At 40.4% G+C, this 22717-nt stretch overlaps 1 protein-coding gene across 2 annotated transcripts in view; it reads left to right on the top strand.

Annotated features, from left to right (window-relative positions):
- The window catches only part of LOC125451055 (uncharacterized), a 114368-nt gene that overhangs the window by 29242 nt on the left and 62409 nt on the right, over positions 1–22717 (top strand). For both annotated transcript variants that reach the window (XM_048527753.2, XM_048527754.2), the window contains 4 exons: positions 6195–6280; positions 9712–9846; positions 13700–13749; positions 15840–15990. In XM_048527753.2, the coding sequence (XP_048383710.1) occupies positions 6195–6280; positions 9712–9846; positions 13700–13749; positions 15840–15990 (422 nt within the window). The remainder of the gene's footprint in view (positions 1–6194; positions 6281–9711; positions 9847–13699; positions 13750–15839; positions 15991–22717) is intronic.

Raw genomic sequence — 22717 nt, forward strand, 5'->3', positions numbered from 1 at the left:
AGAAACAAAAGATGTGAAACTGAAGAGCTAAACATTATTAATATTGGTAAAATGGTAGTACTTGAAAAATTAGCTGGATCGCAGGTAGGTAAATCTGCTACATCAGTTAAGTTTATCACAGAGTGTTAAAGAAAGTAATGGTGGAGATAGTGGACATGATGTGGAGATGCTGTTGTTGGGATGGAGTGGACAAAGTCAGAAGTCACACAACACCAGGTTATAGTCCCAACAGGTTTGTTTGAAATAACGCAAGCTTTTAGAGCACAGCCCCTTCGTCAGGTGAAATGAGAGAGCAGTGCATACAGACCCAGAATTTATAGGCAGAGAGATCAAAAGATCATACAACTGGTGTGAGTGGAGTGTCAGATGATAAGCTTCTGCAGGTGATCAGGACTGTTAGATGGTGAGTCAAGTATCTACAGCTGAATAGCCAGTGAAAGCATGACCTGTAATCTGATTAAGTGAAGTAGAGAGATAATTATAAAAAATTAAAAATAAGGTGGTGCTTGCCGAATTCAGAACTGTACAAACTAATTATGGTGGAGAAATCATAATAATTTTTCAGGGTAATGTTGTCAAAATAGAACGATAATGAAGATTTTACAGAAACAGAACAGTATGGGGTGGGGTCACCTGTAGCGTGACATGAACCCACGATCATGGTTGAGGCCGTCGTCATGGGTACGGAACTTGGCTATCGGTCTCTGCTCGGCGATTCTGCATTGTTGTGTATCTTGAAGTCCGCTTTGGAGGATGTTAACCCGAAGATTGGAGGCTAAATGCCCTTGAGCTGAAGTGTTCACTGCCTGGCAGAGAATATTCTTATCTGGCAATTGTTCTCCATTGTCGTAGTGTCAGCATGGTTTTGTCAATATACCATGTCTTGGGGCCTCCTTGCCTGCAGCGTGTGAGATAGACAACATTAGCCAAGTCACGCAAGTATCTGCTCTGTACGTAGTGTTTGGCATTCTCACGTGTGATGGTAGTATCCATGTCGATGATCTAACATGTCTTGCAGAGGCTGTCGTGGTAGGGTTGTGTGGCGTTGTAGTCGATGTTGTCCTGAAGGTTGGGTGGTTTGCTGCGAACAATGGTCTGGTCAAAGTTAGGCCGTTGTTTGAACCCGAGAAGTGGAGGCATAGGGATGATCTTGTTGAATTGCTCATCGTCATCGATGACATGTTGGAGCCAGCAAAGAACATTGTGTAGTTTTTCTGCTCCAGGGATGTACTGGATGACCAAGGGTACTCTATGGGTCATATCCTGTGTCCATCTTCTGAAGAGGTTATTGTGGTTTTTCACTGTGGTACATTGCAACTGGTGATAGATGATTGGAGCATCATATCTAGTTGTAATGAGGGCATCCTTCAAAACTTACAGGTGTCTGTGGCACCCCTCCTCATTTGACGAGATCCTGTGTATGCCCAGAGGTTGTCCTTGAGGTGTTAGTTTTTTAAATATGTTAAGGGTGGAAGCTTAGAGAATTGCGAGATAATGGATGCATTGGTGGTCACCTTCTGTCATTCTGTAAATGTTAGAACAGTTCTTACTGACAGGAAGGTAATAAATATAACCCCATTATTGAAAAAGGGAGAAAGAGAGTAAGTGGAGAGCCAAAGACCTGTTAGTTTAATGTCTGTAATAGGATAAACATTAGAATTTAGAATAAAAATGTAAGAGTAGGCACAATTGACACAGATTTATGAAATTGAGTTTGACAAACTTGTTTGAGATGTTTCTGAAGATGTCATTTATAGCTTAGATGAAGGAGAGCCAGCAGATTTGGTGTATTTAAATTTTCGGAAGGGTTTTGATAAGGTCCCATGTAGGAGGTTAATGATTTACTTTGGAACACATGAAATTAGTTGGAAGGGTGCAATGGAGATATTAGTATTGAGAATTGGTTAATAGATTGAAGGTGGAGTAGGAATAGATGGGTCATCCTCAGGATGAGCAGCTGTTTCTAACAGATACAGAAATGGGAAATGCTTAGTCCATAATTTTTCATATCTATATAAGTGGGGATTAATTGAAATATTTCCAAATATGATTATGACACTAAAGTGGGTAGAAATGTAGGTTGTGAGGAAGATTCAAGGAGGCTTTGAGAGGGGTTGAATAGGCTTGGATGAGGCACTTGGAGTATAATTTATATAAATGTGAAACTATTCATTTTGGTGGGCAAAAAACAGAAATGCAGAGCATTTCTTCAATGGAGAGAGTTTGGAAGCTGTGGGTGTCCAAAGGGATCTGGTGTCTTTATGCATGAGTCATTTAAAGCTGGCATGGAATAAGCAATCAAGAAGACAAATGGTATGCTGTCATTTCTTTCAAGGCAGTTTGAATACAAAAGTAAAGGTGTCTTGCTGCATAAAAATGGAACCTTGGTGAGACTGCACCTGGAATATTGTGTACAGTTTGGAAGGAAGTACCTGCCTTAGAGGGACTGCATGGAGCTTCATCAGACTAACTCCCAGGATGGCAGGATTGTTTTATGAAGAGAGATTGAGGAAACTGAGCCTGTATTCTCTAGAATTTTGATGAATGGGAGGTGATTTCATTGAAACTCACAAACTTCTTACATTGGCAGAAAATGTTTGCATATGGATAGGATAATCACTTGCTAGTGACTCTACAATAAGGGGATATAATCTCAGGACAGGCGACAAGCCATTTAAGATCAAGAAGAGGAGAAATTTCACCACTCAGAGGCTCCTCCTTGTAGAAACACTAAAAGAACTGCAGATGCTGTAAATCAGGAGCAAAAACAGCAGATGCTGGAAAAGCTCAGCAGGTCTGGCATCATCTGTGAAGAAAAATCAGGTTAATATTATGGGTTCGGTGACCCTTCAACAATAGAATCCCTATAGTGTGGAAACAGGCCTTTTGGCCCAACAAGTCAACATTGATCCTTGGAGCATCCCACTCAGACCCATCCCACCATAACCCACCTAACCTCCGCATCCCTGGACACTATGGGCAATTTAGCATGGCCAATCCACCTAGCCTGCACATTTTTGGGAAACCAGAGCATCCAGAGAAAACCCACGCAGACACGGGGAGAATGTGCAAACTCCACACAGGCAGTTGCCTGAGGCTGGAATTGAACCATGGTCCCTGGCATGTGAGGCAGCAGTGCTAATCTCTGAGCCACCATGCTGTTCAAGGGTGAGCTTTTCCAGCAACTTCTGTTTTTGCTCCTGTTCTTATGTTCCTTTTGAAGGAAAATCTACCCACTTATCTGTCGTGCATTGAACAGCCATTCTTTTGGTGCAAGTTGCTCCCTAAAGCATCCAATGCAGAAAACCAGATGGGGTTTAACTCAGTGTAGTGATGTAAATCTGTGTCCCATGATGCTGGAGATGCCAGAATTATCCCTTATGGGCAGGAGCAGATAGCATCAGGGTTTAAACTGCAAGATATGTTTCACGAAACATTTGTGAGGTATTACTTAACTTCTGTGTGATCTTCTATATAGTTTATTAAAATTGTATTAAAGGTATTGTCTAAATGTAATTTTTAAAAAATATTTTACGACATTGCTATTTAAAAGGTGGGGTGTGAGTCTTTCTCTCTCTTCGGGCTCTATCCTATCGTTTACTCCCTACCTCCACCCATGTCTCTTTTTTCTGCATATAATCTGACGATTTCCCAGCCACCATCAGTTCTGAGGAAGGGTCACCAGACCCGAAACGTTAACTCTGTTCTCTCCTCCACAGATGCTGCCAGACCTGCTGAGCATCTCCAGCAACTTTGTTTTTGTTCCTGATTTACAGCATCCGCAGTTCTTTTGGTTTTTACCCAAATACAGTAGCTGATATTGTAGAAAGCAGGCATGTGATCCACACTGATCTTCTTTGCACATCTCTCTGTAGACTCCTACGTTGGCGGATTCCTTTTGTATCCTGCATTGAATGTTTACCGTTTTTAAACATAACTAGGAAAGTACTTAAGTCTGGATTTTCTGAGGAGTGACAATCACTCACATAATGCACTCTGCCCCTTCTCTGTTATGAAATGAATGAGCTCCACACTTCTGACTGGAGATTCTGATCAGGGCTGTTTCAGAAATATGGGGCCACACATCCATTCTGAGAAGTACCCCATACAGAAGCGCAGTCCGTGGAAGGTAAACTACTCAATTTTTCACAACAGCGTTACTGTATTCCGCAATCTGAAGGCTCAGTATCATAGATGACAACTTTTATAGCCTTAACATTTTTGCTCCAGTGACCCTTGCTCTGAACTTTCTGAGGATGGGTCACTGGACCTGAAACATTAACTCTGTTTTCTCCTTCATAGATGCTGCCAGACCTGCTGAGCTTTTCCAGCAACTTTGATTTTGTTCCTGATTCACAGCATCCACAGTTTTTTTGGTTTTTATCTTTTATAGTCTGTTGTGAAAGCGTAAATTTGTAAGAGGTTCGGGTGTTAGGTAGGGTAAGATGCCAAGTGGCAGGGAGGTGAAGTGCTATCTCAGTATTGGTAGGATTCCAGGTAAGTATGCTCTCCATGCTTTGGACACTTTGACTGGTTGGTGGACCAAGAGACAGAATTCAGTTTGGGGTTCAACTCTGTTTTATTGACAAAATATTCCTTATTAAAACACCATGTGAACATTTCCCAAATTCCCACAATATTTACTCTCTATCTAGCTCTAGCCAACTGACAAAGGTTATTACCCAAAACGATCCACGTGTTTGAGCTGCTCCGTTGGAATCTCCTTCCTCTCTGATGTAGAGATAGCTGGGTCTCACAGGTCAGGCTAGAACTTCTGGATTGCAACATATTATTCTGCCATAAGTCTTGCTGTGAATCCTCCTTCTTGGGTCTTTGCTGATTCTTCGCTGAAGGGGTAGTGTCCATGTGTATGCTTATCCCCACTTCCCCACTTCACTACTGAACTTCCAGAATGTTGTGTGGCTTTTGGCCAATGGGGTTGTGAGCCAGATTTGAATCATCCACTGGGTGAAAGCAAGACCCTTTACTGCTGGCAGGTGTGCTCCTAAGATGCTGCTTGGCCTGCTGTGTTCATCCAGCTGTACACCTTGTTAACCCTTTACTGCTGCCATGCCAGAAAGGTTTAAAAGTACATAAACTCGGGCAGTCAAGGTGACACTTCTTCAATACACAGCCCTTTGGATGGTTATAACCAGCTTCCCTCCAAATTTTTGTGATTTCTTTGAACTTCGTTTCCACTGTTCTCCGCAGCCAATAGCTGCTGGCTGCTGTTTAATTTAGAGGCAGAAAAATGCTGGAAGCTAGAATTTGGCCAATTTTCTATCAAGCCTGATTTCCCTGCCTGTGGTTCAGTATAGAATGTCCAGGTTTGGGCTCGTAGTTGTGTGACCACAGTAGGATGCCAAGTGGATGCAGGGTGTACAGGAGCAGAATGATGGGTAGATAGGGGCTAAGATGCCAGGACATAATGTGGCCACTCCAGATAATTGGAGTGTTGAGTGCATGTTGCCGTGATGGTGATGGGAGACTTTGGGTCTGTTGGTAGAGGGGAATTGGGATGGGGAATGGTATTGCTAGATTCCAAGGTAGGGGCTGGATGAGGTGGAGAGGTGCAGAGTATGGAATAGGGTAGCTGGGTATAGATGCTTGTGCTGGGTCTGGTGGCAGGAAGGTGCGTGGTGTCTGGGAGGAGAGGGTGTATAGGATCAGAGATAATGGGAACTGCAGATGCTGGAGAATTCCAAGATAATAAAATGTGAGGCTGGATGAACACAGCAGGCCAAGCAGCATCTCAGGAGCACAAAAGCTGACGTTTCGGGCCTAGACCCTTCATCAGAGAGGGGGATGGGGGGAGGGAACTGGAATAAATAGGGAGAGAGGGGGAGGCGGACCGAAGATGGAGAGTAAAGAAGATAGGTGGAGAGAGTGTAGGTGGGGAGGTAGGGAGGGGATAGGTCAGTCCAGGGAAGACGGACAGGTCAAGGAGGTGGGATGAGGTTAGTAGGTAGATGGGGGTGCGGCTTGGGGTGGGAGGAAGGGATGGGTGAGAGGAAGAACCGGTTAGGGAGGCAGAGACAGGTTGGACTGGTTTTGGGATGCAGTGGGTGGGGGGGAAACAATATGACATACATTCTACAGGCATGCAGATTTTCCACACCAAAGCTCCAAAATTTGTCTCTCTGAAAACTCTCATTTGAGTAATTTTAAGAATAAAGGTATTTTTTTTTTTGTAGGTCAACAAATATGAATCGACCACGATCAGCTGATGACTGTCAGAAATTCAGAAAGGAAACACTCCTGCACAATGGCTCTTCAGCTGGTATGAGCTCACAATTTTGGGAAAATGCTAATTCCAACTCCTCGGTGCTGTGTCAGTATTTTCTGAGCTTCCCATGGAAGGCAGGGCAAATCAAGTGCTTTTTTGCATAATGGGAGAGAATTCCTGGGGCTCAGATTTAATTTTCTGTGCTTGTGCCCAAAGGAGTACTATTTCCAGTTGTGTGTTCAAAAGCTGATGAGAACTTTATTCTGGGAAATTATGGCACTTTAGAGATATTCAGACAGTCAGTTATTATTATGGAAGTAGTTGAAATGCATGTTGCCTCCTTTTTCTTCAGAATCTGTTGTGATTTTAGATCTTGAACCGGAAGCTCAGAAGCATGAATGGGTTAATCCCACAAATATCTATAATTGAACACGGTAGTTGCATTTCCCTTCCACCCCTTAGTTTTGGCACAGTGGGTAGGCTAATGTTTGATCAGTAGCTGGACTATTTTAATGAACAGTATTAATATCAGGCTTAGTTTGTTTGTTTCCCACACACACGTTATCCAGGAAACATAGAACATAGAACATTACAGCACAGTACAGGCCCTTCCGCTCTCGATGTTGTGCCGACCTGTCATACCGATCTCAAGCCCATCTAACCTACACTATTCCATGTACATCCATATGCTTGTCCAATGACGACTTAAATGTACCTTAAGTTGGCGAACCTACCGTTTACTACGTAAAATTGTTGTTATTATCATTTGAAATGCTTCTTTGTGTATGAGCATTTAGAACAGGCTAACACATGCTAAAGGAAGAAGAACTGTTACAGTAAGGTGAAAATGTTGGAAGTTCCATGAGAAAATTAATGTAAATGGCATTAAATTTCTGTTCCTCAACCAGTGTAGCTGCTCTGTGCCTGCTGAAAATAGCAACAATTTGTGAAATTTCTCGACTGAACTATTCAAAAAATATTTGAGCATTGTGAGATGTTTATAAGCACAGGAAGAATCTATGAAAAGCCATTCAATAATTTCTTATGTTGCCCATTTCAGTGCTGGAATGAATTCTGCCTCAATCTTGTTAAGACTTATTTTCATTTGGAATGCATGTAAACATTTAACCTCTCAGTTGTTACATTCTTCTGTTTGATGTGAATGCCTGAACTGCTGAAACAAAAATGTGTGTTCTTTATTTGAAGCTAAGAGAATATGTATATTTGTAACTTTTCTCTTTTTATGGAGTTATAAGCAATCTGTCAAATGCACTAAAGATAAACTATGAAATGTTGGAGCAGAAATAGGCCATTCAGCCCATTCCACCCTTCATGGCTGATCTGATAATCTTCAACTCCAGTTTTTTGCCTTTTCTCCATTGTCCTTGATTCCCATGACTATTAAATATCTGCCTATCTCAGCCTTGAATGTACTTAACTATCCGACCCTACAACTGTCTGTGGAGTTCCATAGATTCAATATGCTTTGAGAGAAAACAGCCCTCTTCCTTTGTCTTAAAAGTGAAATCCCTTAATCTAAATTATTCCCTGTGGTCCTAGACTCTTTTCTTGTCCACCCTGTCACATTCTGTCTGAATCTTGTATGTTTCAACGAAGTCACCTCCCCTTCTTCTATATTCCAATGAGTACAGGCCTAACCTACTCAAACTGTCCTCATAGGACAGCCCTCCATATTTGGTATCAGTCTTCAGTGAACATCCTCCAATGCAAGCGGATAGTTCCTTTGATAAGGGGACCAAAATTGTTCTTGTATCCCACCTTTGATCTGGCTAGTGCCTTGTAAAGCAAAACCCCTTATTTTTATGTTGAATTCCCTATGAAATAAATGCTAACATTCCATTCATCTTCCTTATTACCTGATGAGCTTGGAAAGTAGCATTTTGTGATTTTTGAACGAGGAATCCCAAATCCTCCTCCTCATACTTTCTACGGTATTTCTCCATTTTAATCATATCAACTCCTCTATTCTTCCTGCCAAAGTACATAACCTCACATCTTCCTCCGGTTATTCCATCAGCCACGTTTTTCCCTACTTCTTTAACCTGTCTATGTCCACCTGCACACTGAGTCATTCTCCTTCCCACCTACTTTTGTCATCTGCAGACTTGGCTATAATACATTGGCCTTCCTCATTCACATCATTGTTATATATTGTGAATGATTATGGCCACCGGCACTGATTACTGTGACACTTATAGTTGTAGTTACCATCCCTTAAAATGCCCCTCATATCCCAAACCTTTGACTTCTGTTAGCCAATCCTCTATCCTATACTGAATGAGATCACTTCTCATTCTTCTAAATTTTTAAGAACATTGATACAGACTCCTCAATTTCTCCTCATTGGGCAATTCCAATATCCCAAGGATCAGTCTGATGAATCTTCATTCACTCGCTCTTTGGTGAGCAAATCCTTCACTTGATAAGAAGCCTTTTAAGTAGCTCTATCCTTGCTAATATATTAACCTCAACATCACAGGCTCTCATTAAGTAGCCTAACGTGAAGTAACTTAGCAAATGCCTTCTGAAAATCCAAATATATTCCAATTACTCCCCTTTATGCATACAAAGAATTCTAATAAATTTGTCAAGTATTTTATTCCCTTCATGAGGCCATGCTGACTTTGACTTTGCTTGATCATATTATGTATTTCTAAACACTCTGCTATTACATCCTTTATAATAGACTTCCCAATGACAGACATTAAGGTAACTGGCCTGTGGTTACCTGTGTTTTTGTCTCTTTGCCATTTTGAATGCAGGCATTACCTTGGCAGTTTTCTAATCCTCTGGGACTTTTCTGGAATCTGTCTCTTTAGCTACTTAAAAGGCTTCTTATCAAGTGAAGGATATGCTCACCAAAGAGCGAGTGAATGAAGATTCATCAGACTGATCCTTGGGATATTGGAATTGCCCAATGAGGAGAAATTGAGGAGTCTGTATCAATGTTCTTAAAAATTTAGAAGAATGAGAAGTGATCTCATTCAGTATACAACATTTTTATAGGTCTGAACAGGGTAGATAGAAGGATGTTTCCCTTTGTCTGAGGAGCCTAGATCCAAGAGGACAATCTCAGAACAAGAAGTATGTTGTTTCAGACTGAGATTAGAAGGAACTTCTTGAGTCACAGACTGCTGAATCTTGAAATTTTCTAGCCCAGAGAATTGCGGAAGCTGAGCCATTAAGTATATTCAGGACAGATCGATAGATTTCTGATACTAAACTTATTGATGATGTGGAGATGTTGTAAGAAAAAGTATTGAATCGGATCCAGTTGAATGGTGGAACCAGTTTAAGGGGCTGAATGACCCACTTCTGCCCCTATTTCCCATATTCCAATGATGAATATTCCAGAAAGTGAGTGTTGTATGGTGTGGCTTAATTATGAAGGCATTTTTGAGAATGTGAAGTAATTTTTGTTTTAGAAAGAAGGTCAAACAATGTCTTTCTGTCTGTGCCGTTAGTGTCATCGAGGCAGCTGATCAAACGCCCTGTTAGCGCTAAGGTTCCAAATAGTAAACGAGCACAACAAGAAACATCAAGATCCAAAACACCGCTTCACACTACAGCAGTGACTTCATTGAAAACTATAAAAACATGTAAGTTTAAAACACTTCCTTCAAATGTGGTTTAATTTTTGCATTTTCGAATGAACATTCAGTCCTATCTATCTAAATTTTAAGTTGTCTTTCAGAGTCAATTAATAATGGAATCTAATCGTAATCAATGATGGTTTTTTTTGTATTAGGACATGATGCAGAAAATATTTTTTAAGCATGTCACATGGTTTCCTTTCTCACATTTTTTTCTCATAACCATTTCACTGCTTTTAAGGGCACACAATCTGTGTGAGGGAGATCCCTTAGGCCCCTTAGAAAATGAATCTGGAAAGATTGCTATGGGAAACAAGGAAATGGCAGAAGAGTTAATCTTTATGGGGTGGACACTCTGAACATCTCATTAGCAATGAAAAATACAGGGGCAGAAATTTAGCATCATCACCATCACTGTGAAGTAGAAGTAGACAAACTAATGGGCCTAAGGCAGTTAAATCCCCTGGCTTTGATGGCTTGCATCCTAGGATCTGAAAAGAAGTAGCTACAGTGCTAGCAAATGCATTTGTTATAATTTTCTAAAAATTCTTGGAAATGGAAAACCCCTGGAAGATTTTAAAACTGCCATATTGCACCCCTTTTCAAAAAGGAGGAAAGAAAAAATAACTGGTAACTATAGGCTGACAGGGCATAGATTTAAAATGATCTGCTGATAAAGCAAAAGTGAGGAAAAATCACCTTTGCGTGATGAATGATCTGGAGAGGTTTGAAGAGTTCACTACCTCACAGTATGGTGGTGGAAAGTTCGATAGAGGCATTTAAGAGGGCATTTGATGATCGTTAAACTTAAACTAGGGCCTAGGGAAAAGGCAAGAAAATGGCACTAAGCCAAGATGCTCATACTCAAAGTGAGTACAGACACAATGACCTATTTTTGTGCGATAACTCCTCTCTGATTCTATGAAAAACATAGGCCAAGCACATATGAAGTCACTATAATCCCAGATGATATTAGGGCTGCTATCTCATTGGAGACGGGTGACTAGCAGTGAGTTTAACCTGAGAGCCACCACACCTCAGGCAAGGTTGAGAAGATGGCGCCATAATAGTAACCTCAGCCAGAACAAGAATCGAAACCGTATTGTTGGTGTCACTCTGCATCGCAAACCAGCCATCCAGCCAACTAAGCTAACCGACCCAATATCTGTAAAGAAATTTATCCTCACCTCAGCCCTGAAGAATCATCCCTTATCCTGATGTTTTTTGCCCATATTCTAAATTCGCCAAACAACCACTCATTGTCTACCTTATCAAATCACTTCAGGTTCTGGAGTGTTCCAATGGCATCATTTTTTGCTCATCGAATTCCAGACTGTATAGGGCCAAATTTAGTTAATCTGTCATTGAAGAACTACCTGTCATCTTACACACAATTCTAGTGAAGGTTTGCTGCTCTTCATTCAAAGAAAATGTGTATTTTTTTAAAATATGAAATATAAACCTGCACACAGCACTGGTGTTGTCTCACCAAAACCCCATATAATTATAACAAGAATTCTTTATTCTTGTACTCCAGTTCCCAGGTAATGTTCAATTGCCCTCCTGGTTACTTGTTATGCCTGCTTGCTAACTTTGTGCTTCTTATACAAGTATGCTGAAGTTTCTCTGAATATCAACATCTATGAATTTGTGCCTTTTAAAAAAACTGTATAATTTTTGCCACTACTACCAAAGTGAAAAGCTTCACACTTCCTCACATTATACTCCATCTACTGCCTTGCTGCCCACTCATTTACCCTGTTTGTATTTCTTGGCAGAATCTCTGTCTTCCTCAGAGCTTACCTTCCACCTAAGTTCGTGTCCTTGGAAAAGAATTATATTTCTCTCAGCTACTTCGTTTAGGTCATTAATATGGACCGTGTAAATAAAAGGCTTTGTAGCTGAGTAATTGGTTCCTTCTTTCTCCTATTTCCTATCCTCACTACCCCATCCCCTTCTCTGTGACTCATTCAAGTCCAAATATGGTCACAAAGGGCCTAGTAGGAAGGTTTGTATTTTTGGCATATAAGAGTTGTGGTGGATAAGCAGACTACCACAAATCATATAGCATACATAGGTGAGAATTGAATGGTTCCTCCAATGCAGTATAGGCAACAAAACAGTTGTTTGAGCTCTGGTCTGCTTGGTTGCAGCAGAGTTCCTTTTGTGGAGGTTCTGTCCGCATATGGATGGGTGGGAAAGCAGAACCATGATCCATATTTAGAGCAATAAGCTGTTGTTGCTTTGTGAGAGCCCGACTTCTTTTCTGTGCTGCCTTGCTCTGTACCCCCGTTGTGCTGAAGCCTACCGTTAAGGTTTTTGTTCAGAGGCCTTCAAAATTCCTTCCTCTCCTTTCAAAGGCCCGGCACTACTACTCCTTTCTAACTGAGAAGTTTTGAGAACTCTGTGACTTTCACAGTACTTTGCACTAACTCTGCAGCAACAAAGGAAAATTGGAAGACCTCACCTGAAATGTTATATACTTATTCTTTTATAGCATTAGTGGGGTGATGGGGTGGTCGGCAGGGACAGGATTTATCTCCTATTAAGCATGTTTAGCAATGAGTGTTTAAAGATAGGCCACTGCTATAAACCCACAAAGTCCAATTAACGTTGAGTGTCAAATCCGCACTAAGTGGTATCTCAACTGCCTGCTGTGCAATTTTCCTGTGTGTGATCATCATTATCATATCTAACATAACAATTAGCACAGGTTGTATCAAAAATCATTAGGACTGGACCCCTATTATTTTTCAACAGAGCTATGTTTTGCAGCTCATTTACTTTAACTAAAAATACATAATATTTGGTTTCTCAACCTTGCCCATTTTTCATTAATAGTCAGCTTGGGGTTTCACTATCTGCATTGATAGCTAAAGCACGGCATGGATTTAAACTGTGATTCCTGGAGTTGCTTCATATCTTGCCAATGCATAGGCAGAAAATATAAATGATTTGTAGATGAACATTTACAGTTTAAGTGATATACTCTAAGGTATTCTCTATACGTTTCAGACAAATTTAAAAGAGTAGTGCAATTTTCCACTGGGCCACTTAATCTCTTCATTGTGGTTTGAAATGCAAATTTATTCCTATGTTTGAATTTTAGTTGTGGTTTGTTTTCGTAAGTTGGAAGCACTGTTAAAAGCCATCACGCCACACATGGTACCTCCTTGGATAACGTGTGTACGGGTCCATGAGATCTTTGAGCAGCCAATATTTTGCAGATGATGACATCTTGCAGTTGGAGAAATACAGTACAGGAACACCTCTCTGCGTATTCTGGCATTGTCATCATATTATTCAGGTTAATATGTTTGATAACAAATCTAATAGACCTTTAATTATCAAATATAGTGGTGGTCTATCGATTTTCTCATGTACTCACTTAATGTATAGTATGGGTCAGCTTGAAAGTATGGTGGTGGGCTAACCACCTATTTCATGTGTTCACACCCACCTGCCAAAGGACTACACAAGGGGAGCCATTTAAAATCTAGCCTTGTATTTTTGTATGTTGTGCCTTTAGATATAAAACCAAAGGATACCATTTGATGATATAACATTATAATTATGTTGCTGTCTGTAATGACCTGTTTCGACACACTGAAATCCTTTTACTCCCATTTTGGATCTCGCAATTTAAGGTGTGTTTTCTATCCTCCTTGTTAAAGGTAAAATATTCTGCATCACATTTCATACATTAAGCTGTCCCTGCTACTTGTCTTTCCAGTCTTCCAGCCTATCCATGTTTGTCCACAGTGTTTCGTAATCCTCAAATAGAGCTCCCATATATATTCTCGTATTTTTACAGTTTATTAATTACAAAATGGTGTGAAATGTATTGTTTTGTTCTTAGGTGAAGTTGGTGAAAGTTTGAACAATGCCTTCCAGCCTTGTGACAAACTGGCAAGTATTTCATCCTCATTTATATTGTATAAGAAAACCAGAATTCCACGGCTTAAAGAAATATTTATTTGAACCACAGAGACCAAGAATTTGTCAGATTCATTTCCATTCTGTGCTGAGTCAGCTGGCCTCATTGAAAGGTAAAGGTTGTCCTTGGCATGTCTTTAAGGAGGAGCATTCTAAGTATTATCTGGAGATGTCTGTTCCAAGTTACCTGTGTGAAGATGTTGAGAAGGTATTAGCTACTCCAGAGACTTGAAGACAAAATTTAGTTTGATACCCTTTTGCAGTATCATTTTTCAAATCCAATATTAAACCGAGTTCTTGATTGTCCTCTCAAGTGGATGTGATCATCTGATGACATAATTTGAAGAGTAGGGGATTTCTTCCTTGTATCTTTACCAATAATAGCTCAAAAGCAGCACCTAAACCAAATTAGCTGATCAGTTATGACACCTGAACCAGATTCTGATAATTATCACCTTGCTGTTTATGGATTCTAACTGTTAGTTGTCATATTTATATTACAAATATTAAATATTAACATGAAGTATTTGGGACTGCTTGTAGTCATGAAATACACCATGTACATGCAAGTCAGAGATAATGGGAACTGCAGATGCTGGAGATTCCAAGATAATAAAATGTGAGGCTGGATGAACACAGCAGGCCAAGCAGCATCTCAGGAGCACAAAAGCTGACGTTTCGGGCCTAGACCCTTCATCAGAGAAGGGTCTAGGCCCGAAACGTCAGCTTTTGTGCTCCTGAGATGCTGCTTGGCCTGCTGTGTTCATCCAGCCTCACATTTTATTATCATGTACATGCAAGTGTTTTTTTTTGTTAAGTTCAGTGTTTTGTGACTGTGCCAAATGGTACCTGAAATGGAGATTAATTGAGCTTCACTCTTGGGCCATGGTTTGCATTTTTTTAATTGTTGTTTGTGGAGAAGCCTTAAGGAAACCTAGCAATTGATTACTTTCTTGTTATTTTGGCTTTAATTGGTACAGGAGTGGGGAAAAGAAAGTGAGAAATGCAAATTTAGGTGGAGTTTTATTGATAACTTGCTCCGCAAAAGGGTGAAACATTTCAATCTATTTTCTAGAGATAATGGGAACTGCAGATGCTGGAGATTCCAAGATAATAAAATGTGAGGCTGGATGAACACAGCAGGCCAAGCAGCATCTCAGGAGCACAAAAGCTGACGTTTCGGGCCTAGACCCTTCATCAGAGAGGGGGATGGGGGGAGGGAACTGGAATAAATAGGGAGAGAGGGGGAGGCGGACCGAAGATGGAGAGTAAAGAAGATAGGTGGAGAGGATGTAGGTGGGGAGGTAGGGAGGGGATAGGTCAGTCCAGGGAAGACGGACAGGTCAAGGAGGTGGGATGAGGTTAGTAGGTAGCTGGGGGTGCGGCTTGGGGTGGGAGGAAGGGATGGGTGAGAGGAAGAACCGGTTAGGGAGGCAGAGACAGGTTGGACTGGTTTTGGGATGCAGTGGGTGGGGGGGAAGAGCTGGGCTGGTTGTGTGGTGCAGTGGGGGGAGGGGGATGAACTGGGCTGGTTTAGGGATGCAGTGGGGGAAGGGGAGATTTTGAAACTGGTGAAGTCCACATTGATACCATATGGCTGCAGGGTTCCCAGGCGGAATATGAGTTGCTGTTCCTGCAACCTTCGGGTGGCATCATTGTGGCAGTGCAGGAGGCCCATGATGGACATGTCATCAAGAGAATGGGAGGGGGAGTGGAAATGGTTCATCAAGAGAATGGGAGGGGGAGTGGAAATGGTTATCTATTTTCTACATTGTTTGACAGCACTAGTGGAAAAATGAAGATTTCCATTCATGAGTGACCCAGAGGCCTTGAATTATGAAAATCATATGGGTTACTGCCTTATGTATACGAATTATTTGAAATCTGATCACCTCTCGAATAGTGTAATTTAGTTGTAAAACTAGTTCAAACTGCCATAGGTCTTTCTATGCACGTTGAAGACATGTTCATCATTTGTCCACTAGATGGTGTTGTATGATTCCACTGCACAGAGTATCAAACACTGATAATCACGATCTTTTGTTTGTTTTATCTTAACCTAGGCTGGTAAAGGGGCTGATGATCATTTACTGTGGCTCTGTCTTCCTGATGAGATCTGGATTCAGGTTTTCACCCTCTTATCACACCAGGACCTCTGTCAAGTTGCCCAAGTCTGTCACTGCTTCTATCGCTTGGCAAATGATGAAACTTTATGTGAGTTTTCATTTAACAAGTAATCTATTAGAATTAGAATCCCTACAGTGTAGAAACAGGCCCTTCGGCCCAATAAGTCCACACTGAACCTCAGAACATACCACCCAGACCCAGCCCCCATAACCCACCTAATCTACACCTCCCTGATCACTATAGGCAATTTTGCATGGCGTATCTCATATCTATCTATAAAAAGTGCAATTAGTTTTCAGAGTCCTTCTGTTTGTTGTACTATTTAAAATCTATTTTCTTCCTAAAATAACAAAAATTTGACTAAAAGATTTTTTAAAAGATCATTATTGCTGGTAGTCTGAAATAACAGCGGAAGATACACAAATTATGCAGATGTCTGGTCAAGATCTGAAAGATAAAATACCAATTAATTTCAAATACTGATTCTGTTATGTAGAGAGCAGATTTTGAAACATGTGTCAGGGTCATGTGCTGTTCCCTGCACAGTGTTGAGCACTTTAGGATTATCATTCCTCCCATCCAGGTGAGTATTCTGAATAACCTCTCCATGTTTTATAAGGTTTTTTTTCAGGGCAAGCAAAGTCACTTTTCACATTGCTCTTGCAACCACAATGCTGTTTTACCTGCTTCAATTAAGCTTCTGGTCATTAATGACTGATGATACTTATATGGAGATTTAGCTGTTTATGAGGGCCCAGAGCCGGGAATGCAAAATTAGGCTGGGTTGAAAATCCAGTGTTTTGCAACAGTGGTGCCCAAAGTAAAATATTGCTAGAGTGAAAGCTCTTTCTCTTGAATTCATTCTTCTATTATTCAAATTAATTTAAATAAGATATAAGTACCAGGTGCTTGCAATTTCTGCAATTGGTATTTTAAAGATCGGGTTGATTTGCCATTTTGATAAGGCTGCAGTATGAAGTAGTGCCATTAAGAAAATTATGGATAAATTACTTTCAAACATTTTTTCATACATTGTTGCAACATGATTCCTTGGTCCTGTATGTCTGTACACTGGGTAAATAATTGACTTGGATGTAGGACCATACTGTAACATTTCCAAGTTTACAGATACAAATTCGTTGGAAATGGGATTTGTGAGGAGGATGCAAAGGGAATTCAAAAGGATTCAGACAGGCTGAGTGAGCACAAGCAGGATAGATGGAATATAATGTTAGTAAGTGTGAGTTTATCCATTCAGGTAGGAGAAATGAAGGTACAGAGTATTTCTTGAATGGTGTGAGATTATAAAGTGCTGATTCCAAAGAGATCTAGGTGACCTCGTTCATTGAAAGCTAGCATAAATGTGCTATAAACAATTTGGAAGGCATGGTATGTTTACCTTTATTACAAGATGTTTTGCTTCAGTTGTGTGGAAGCCTGGTTAAAACAGGTACCCTTTCCTAAAGAAGTCACCAAAGGGGGAGTGCAATGAAGGTTGACCAGTCTGATTTTGAGATAGTGAGCTTGGGCCTGTATTTTCTGGAGTATAGGAGAGTGAGAGGTAATCTCACAGAAATGTACAAAGATGTTTAAAGGGATATACAGTGCAGGTGCAGAAAGTATGTTCCCTGTGGATGAGATTCTAGAACCAGGGGACACAGTTTCAGAGTAAAAGACAAGCATATTAGAATTGAGATAAAGAAACCCCTTTACTTGGATACTGATGAATCTACAAAATTTTCTATTCAAAAGGAATGTGGAGCCCAAACATTAAAGTAAGTTAAAGAGAGAAATTGTTAGATTACTGATAATAAGGGACATGGAGATGGCTTGGTTATGTGCTGTTGAAGTAGATTATCAGGCCTGCTGTAGAATGGCAGAACAGGCATGAGTGTCCTATTCCAACATTTTTAATGTGCATATAAATGCTGTAGGTTGGTATCAAAGGTGTGAGGGATCTGGGTCAGTGGATGAAGGAAGATAGGTTGGCATGGAGAAATGTGGAGCTACAGGGTGCTTGGGCCAGAAAGGAGTGGACTTATGGAGTTTGAGGGTTGTTGAAGTGGGTGAGAGCTAATGGAGCAATGTTCAGTTTAAATAAAATCAATAAAACTGGATGAACTCCCATTGCATCCAGTCAGCCCTTTAAATTGCCCATCTCCACACCCATCTCCAGCAGCCCCTGTTACTGCCTCAAAATCATTGTGGGGAGGGTTGCGGCCCAAAATCCTATTTGCACTCAGCACTACCACCATCAACTCCACGTTCCTCAAGCCCAGAATGAAAATCCCACCTTTGCAGGAACAATTTTGTTGAGGTATGCAGGTGAGCTGGGAAGTTTCTCCAAGCCTGGTACAGATCTCCAGGACAAAAATCCAGACCGTCATTTTTCATTTATTTTAATTGAAAGGAGGAAGATGAAAACCCAGAAAAGCAGGGCACCACTGTTTTGTTTAAATGATATAACAACATAGTTTAGTTTAGTTTTCCTTCTTCATTTGTTATGTGTAAGCAAATAAGAATAGGTTTCTTTTAAACTAGAGATAATAAGAACTGCAGATGCTGGAGAATCCGAGATAACAAAGTATGGAGCTGGATGAACACAGCAGGCCAAGCAACATCTTAGGAGCAGAAAAGCTGACGTTTCAGGCCTAAACCCTTCATCAGAAAAATGATGAAGGGTCTAGGCCCGAAACGTCAGCTTCTTTTAAACTACTTTGCTACAAGTGCACCTATAAACTCAGCACCGTGGCATAACTGCATTACTGTTAAACAGAATAAAGAACAACTCCAATTAATCTCTTAAGTGCAATTCATGAAAATAAAAAAAAGTGCTTTTTATATTTTACAATTTAATTTTACCTGTTTAAACAGCTTAAACTTCAGTATTGTCTCTTAGGAAGTTCTTTTAACGCTTAACATGTGTGATGGAGATCCTAATTTATTTGAAATGTAGGTAAGTTAACTTGTAGCAGAGTGAATATTAATTAGGTAAAGTCTAATTCCCTTATTCACAGGCTGCAATCTCACCTATAATTGCATTCTTATGATAGAAAATGTTAGAGAAAGCATGTTGCAATCTCGTAACAAAGGAACCGTGAACAGTTTAAAAATCTTTCCTGCATTTTAAAAGGGTTGAATTCGTAAGTGTTTGCAAGTTTAGGAAACAGGTTCTTGACCAATGTCACCAGATATTCCTCATTCTCTTCGTAATGGGTGAAAGAATATATACATAGGTGTACACGTGGATACCAAAATTCATAATGCTCCACCTGAAAGTAAAACATTATTGTGAAATACCCTAGATGTACAGTAGATTGTGTGCATTGTACATACTCATTTAGTTTAAAGAATCAATGAGCCTAGGACTCAAGGCTGATGTAATCGAGGTTCAAATATTCATAATATTAGTCTTACTGCTGTACTACAAGTGATATTTTTGTTTTAAAAGGTATTTTCACTTGCTACTAGCCTTCCACCATCTGTTTCAGTCTAGTTTGATCTGTGGACTTGGTAAAATAATTAATCTTCCAAATATTCAAAATGTTGAATACAGAGCATACATGCCCTCTGGCAGCTAAATGTACAAACATTCTGTTTTATTTTGCAGTATTTGGAATTTTGTATGGTCATGGAATGGTGCTACATGAGCACGTATGTATGTTCATAAAACTTCAACGGTGTCTAAATTAGACAAACTCTTAAAATAGGCATGTGATCACTGTATGTGATAAACCCATGTTGAATAATTGTTCAGCCACATTGATGATATTTGATGATTGCAATGATTCCTGCACATAGGCAGCATTTTTCACAATGCGCATTGGCTGAATACATGGGCGAAACAATTGATTACTGCAAATGTCTAGCATCACGTGGAGGCATTTGGTTTCTCTTAAAGAGGAACTGCATTGTGGCTGTAAAAAAAGAAAATAGCAGCAGGTAATTGAAAACATAATATGATGCTTCCAAAGAATAACTGAACATTTGAGCAGAAATTCACAAGTTTTTTAATGATGCAATGCACACTTTTTGGTGTAAAATGTGGAGAGAAGAAGAGACATCCAGGATGTCCAGGAATGGTAGGGGCCTATGAGAACAAATGCTCAAGACAAAATAGGAAGATAAAATAGTGGAACTCAATATTAGGAGCTTAGTTAGAAGAACACAAATGTAGTGCAGGAAGTGCTGTGAGATAAAGTTTAATGATCGGGCACAAGTTGCAAATAATGTCTCATCAACTTGACATCTCATTCCATTCACTGTTCAAGTCATTGCACTTCCACTATGCAACTACCAACAATTTCCTCTGTCAGTACTCCATCCTAAAATTCATATTGTATACCTCAGACCTCGCATACTTAGCACTATGGTATGCCTCACATCGATAAATCACAGTTCACATACAGTGGCAATCAATGAATTCCATGGCATCCGAAATCTGTAAGACATTCACTGATACACTTCCTTCCTTATTGCAGGAGAAGATGGCATAGAACAGGAGACAGCAAGAAGGAATAAGAAGAGAACAAGTGGACTGGCATGTATTGACCATCTTGGAGTAGACAGTGTTGACTATAATACAAGATGCATTGCTGAGGCAGTGGCGATTGTGAATGGGCCCAGAAGGATCAATGATTAATAACTGTGTATATAAGCCTCCTTTTATCTTCCTATTTCTTTCCCATCACAGTTTGTTCTATAGAATGCCAATGCTGTAATTATGTAATCCTTTCTTCCTTCTCTCACCTCACCACAACTCAACACTTGTCGATTTGTATAAGACATTCGTTGACGTCAGCTGGAGTATTCTGTACAGTCATGATCGTCACTTTGCAGGATCAATGTGAATGCTTTGGAGAGTGTGCAGAAGAGATTTACAGAAATCATTCTACGGATGAAAAACTTCAGTTATGAGAGATTGGGACTGTTCTCGAAGCAATGAAGGTTAAGAGGAGATCTGATTAAAGTCCTCAAAATCATGAGAGAGCTGGATATAGTAGGTAGTGAGAAACTGTTAACTCTCTTAAGGATCCGAAGTGAGCAGGCATAAATTTAATGTGACTTGCAAAAGAAGCACAGCTGATGTGAGGAAAAAAGGCTTTCACAATGAATGGTACAGGTCTAAAATGTACTGCCTGGAAGTCTGGTGGAGCCATGTTCAATTGAGGCATTCAAGAGGATATTAGATGATACGATGTGCAAGATATTGCAAAAAAAGCAGAAGAATGACTTTGAGCCATGTGTCTCACTTGGAGAATGGCTGCAGTCACAATAGGCCAAATAGTTCCTCCTGTGCTATGACCATTCTATGATGCTTTATTTATTCATTTGCCAAGACCAGGAAGCTTCCAAGAGTATTATCATGCATATTTAGAAGCTGGAGGAGGGATTGGTACATGAGATAATGGACGCCCAGGATCCAGGGCAGAAGGGAAGGATAATGCAAGTTCCGAGCCTGATGAAGAGCAGTCTTGCATTTTACTCCTGCGAATTAGGAGTTTGAAGATGGCAATGAGCCATGCTAAAGAGAAAGGCTATCAGTGTATATAACCAAATGTTTGGGACATCAGGAAGCCTGACAGGAAACTTGTGTACAATTTCAAGAAGCACAGCATAGGCTACCACCAAGTTCTCAACAGCTATGAACAAATTTTAGAAATTATACTTTCAAATGTAACATGAGTTATTACCTCCATTGATCCACCTGTGCAATCCATAATGATGCATCTTCTGATGATGAATCGTAGAACTTTCAGTGAATGCTTGATTGGAATCTCAGACCTTTGCCATTTTCGCTGTAGTTAGCATGAGAAGGGGGATGTGGTTTGGTTAGCTCAGTTAATTTGCAACTCGCAGTTGATGCCAACATTGTGGGTTCAATTTCTGCACCAGCTTAGGTTACCACGAAGAACTCTCATTCTAAACCTCTGCCTAAGACTTCGTGACCCTTAGGATAAGCCACTGTTGGTCCTCTCTCACTGATGAGAGACCGGCCCAATAGTCCAGTAGGACTATGGTGACTTTACCTTTTGATTAGTTATCATAACTCAAATGGGCTTCCAGGGCATAACCACAATCTAGCAATATAGTCAAGACCAGATAAGCTGCGTTGCTGCAGCATTTTCCTGTGTGTGCAGCACAGTTCCCTATGGAACAAGAACCTGTGTGCTGCCTTTCAGTGTCAGCCAGCCATACTTTAGCATTTTAAAAAGTAACTCATGTAAGGCACAGATACTGTTTGTTGAATGCCCAAGGCTGGAGGTCAGGTTTTGACGTCAATATTAGTTGACAGTGCAGCAAGTTCTGGGACTGAATTTAAAGGCTTTCCAACCCTGCATTCAACTGTTGCCTGGATAAAGGAGTCCTTTCAATGCCTGCTGCCTTTAATCATCCTGTTGTCACTGCTCCTCAAGCACTGGTTTCAACTAACCTAGGAGCTGACTGGAAAGCTACAGCAAGAATGACAGAATGAAAACCCCAGATAGCTCACCTCTGTGGTTTACCTCCTTGAGGTTCTCCCCTAAGCTGCAAGGACAAAGAAGGAGCTCCTGTTCCTGAGGGATGAAATGCCAAGGCAGCATGCATGACAGCCAGATGGAAATGAGAGAGGTTTAATTTTCTGGCTAGAAGCCAGGAATATTTGTGACTTTGGAATTATTGTAATTTCTCACCAACATTTTTGTGTCCATGTAACTTTGGAATAAACTCTTTTGTGATTTGAAATTGCAGTGTGAGTATTTTGAAATCCTGAGAGTTGCCACATTGCTACCATAATAAGAATATCAATTAAAAATGCACATTTGATTTTTAA

Source organism: Stegostoma tigrinum, chromosome 3 (assembly GCF_030684315.1).
Source record: "Stegostoma tigrinum isolate sSteTig4 chromosome 3, sSteTig4.hap1, whole genome shotgun sequence".
In the NCBI taxonomy this organism is placed as follows: Eukaryota; Metazoa; Chordata; class Chondrichthyes; order Orectolobiformes; family Stegostomatidae; genus Stegostoma; species Stegostoma tigrinum.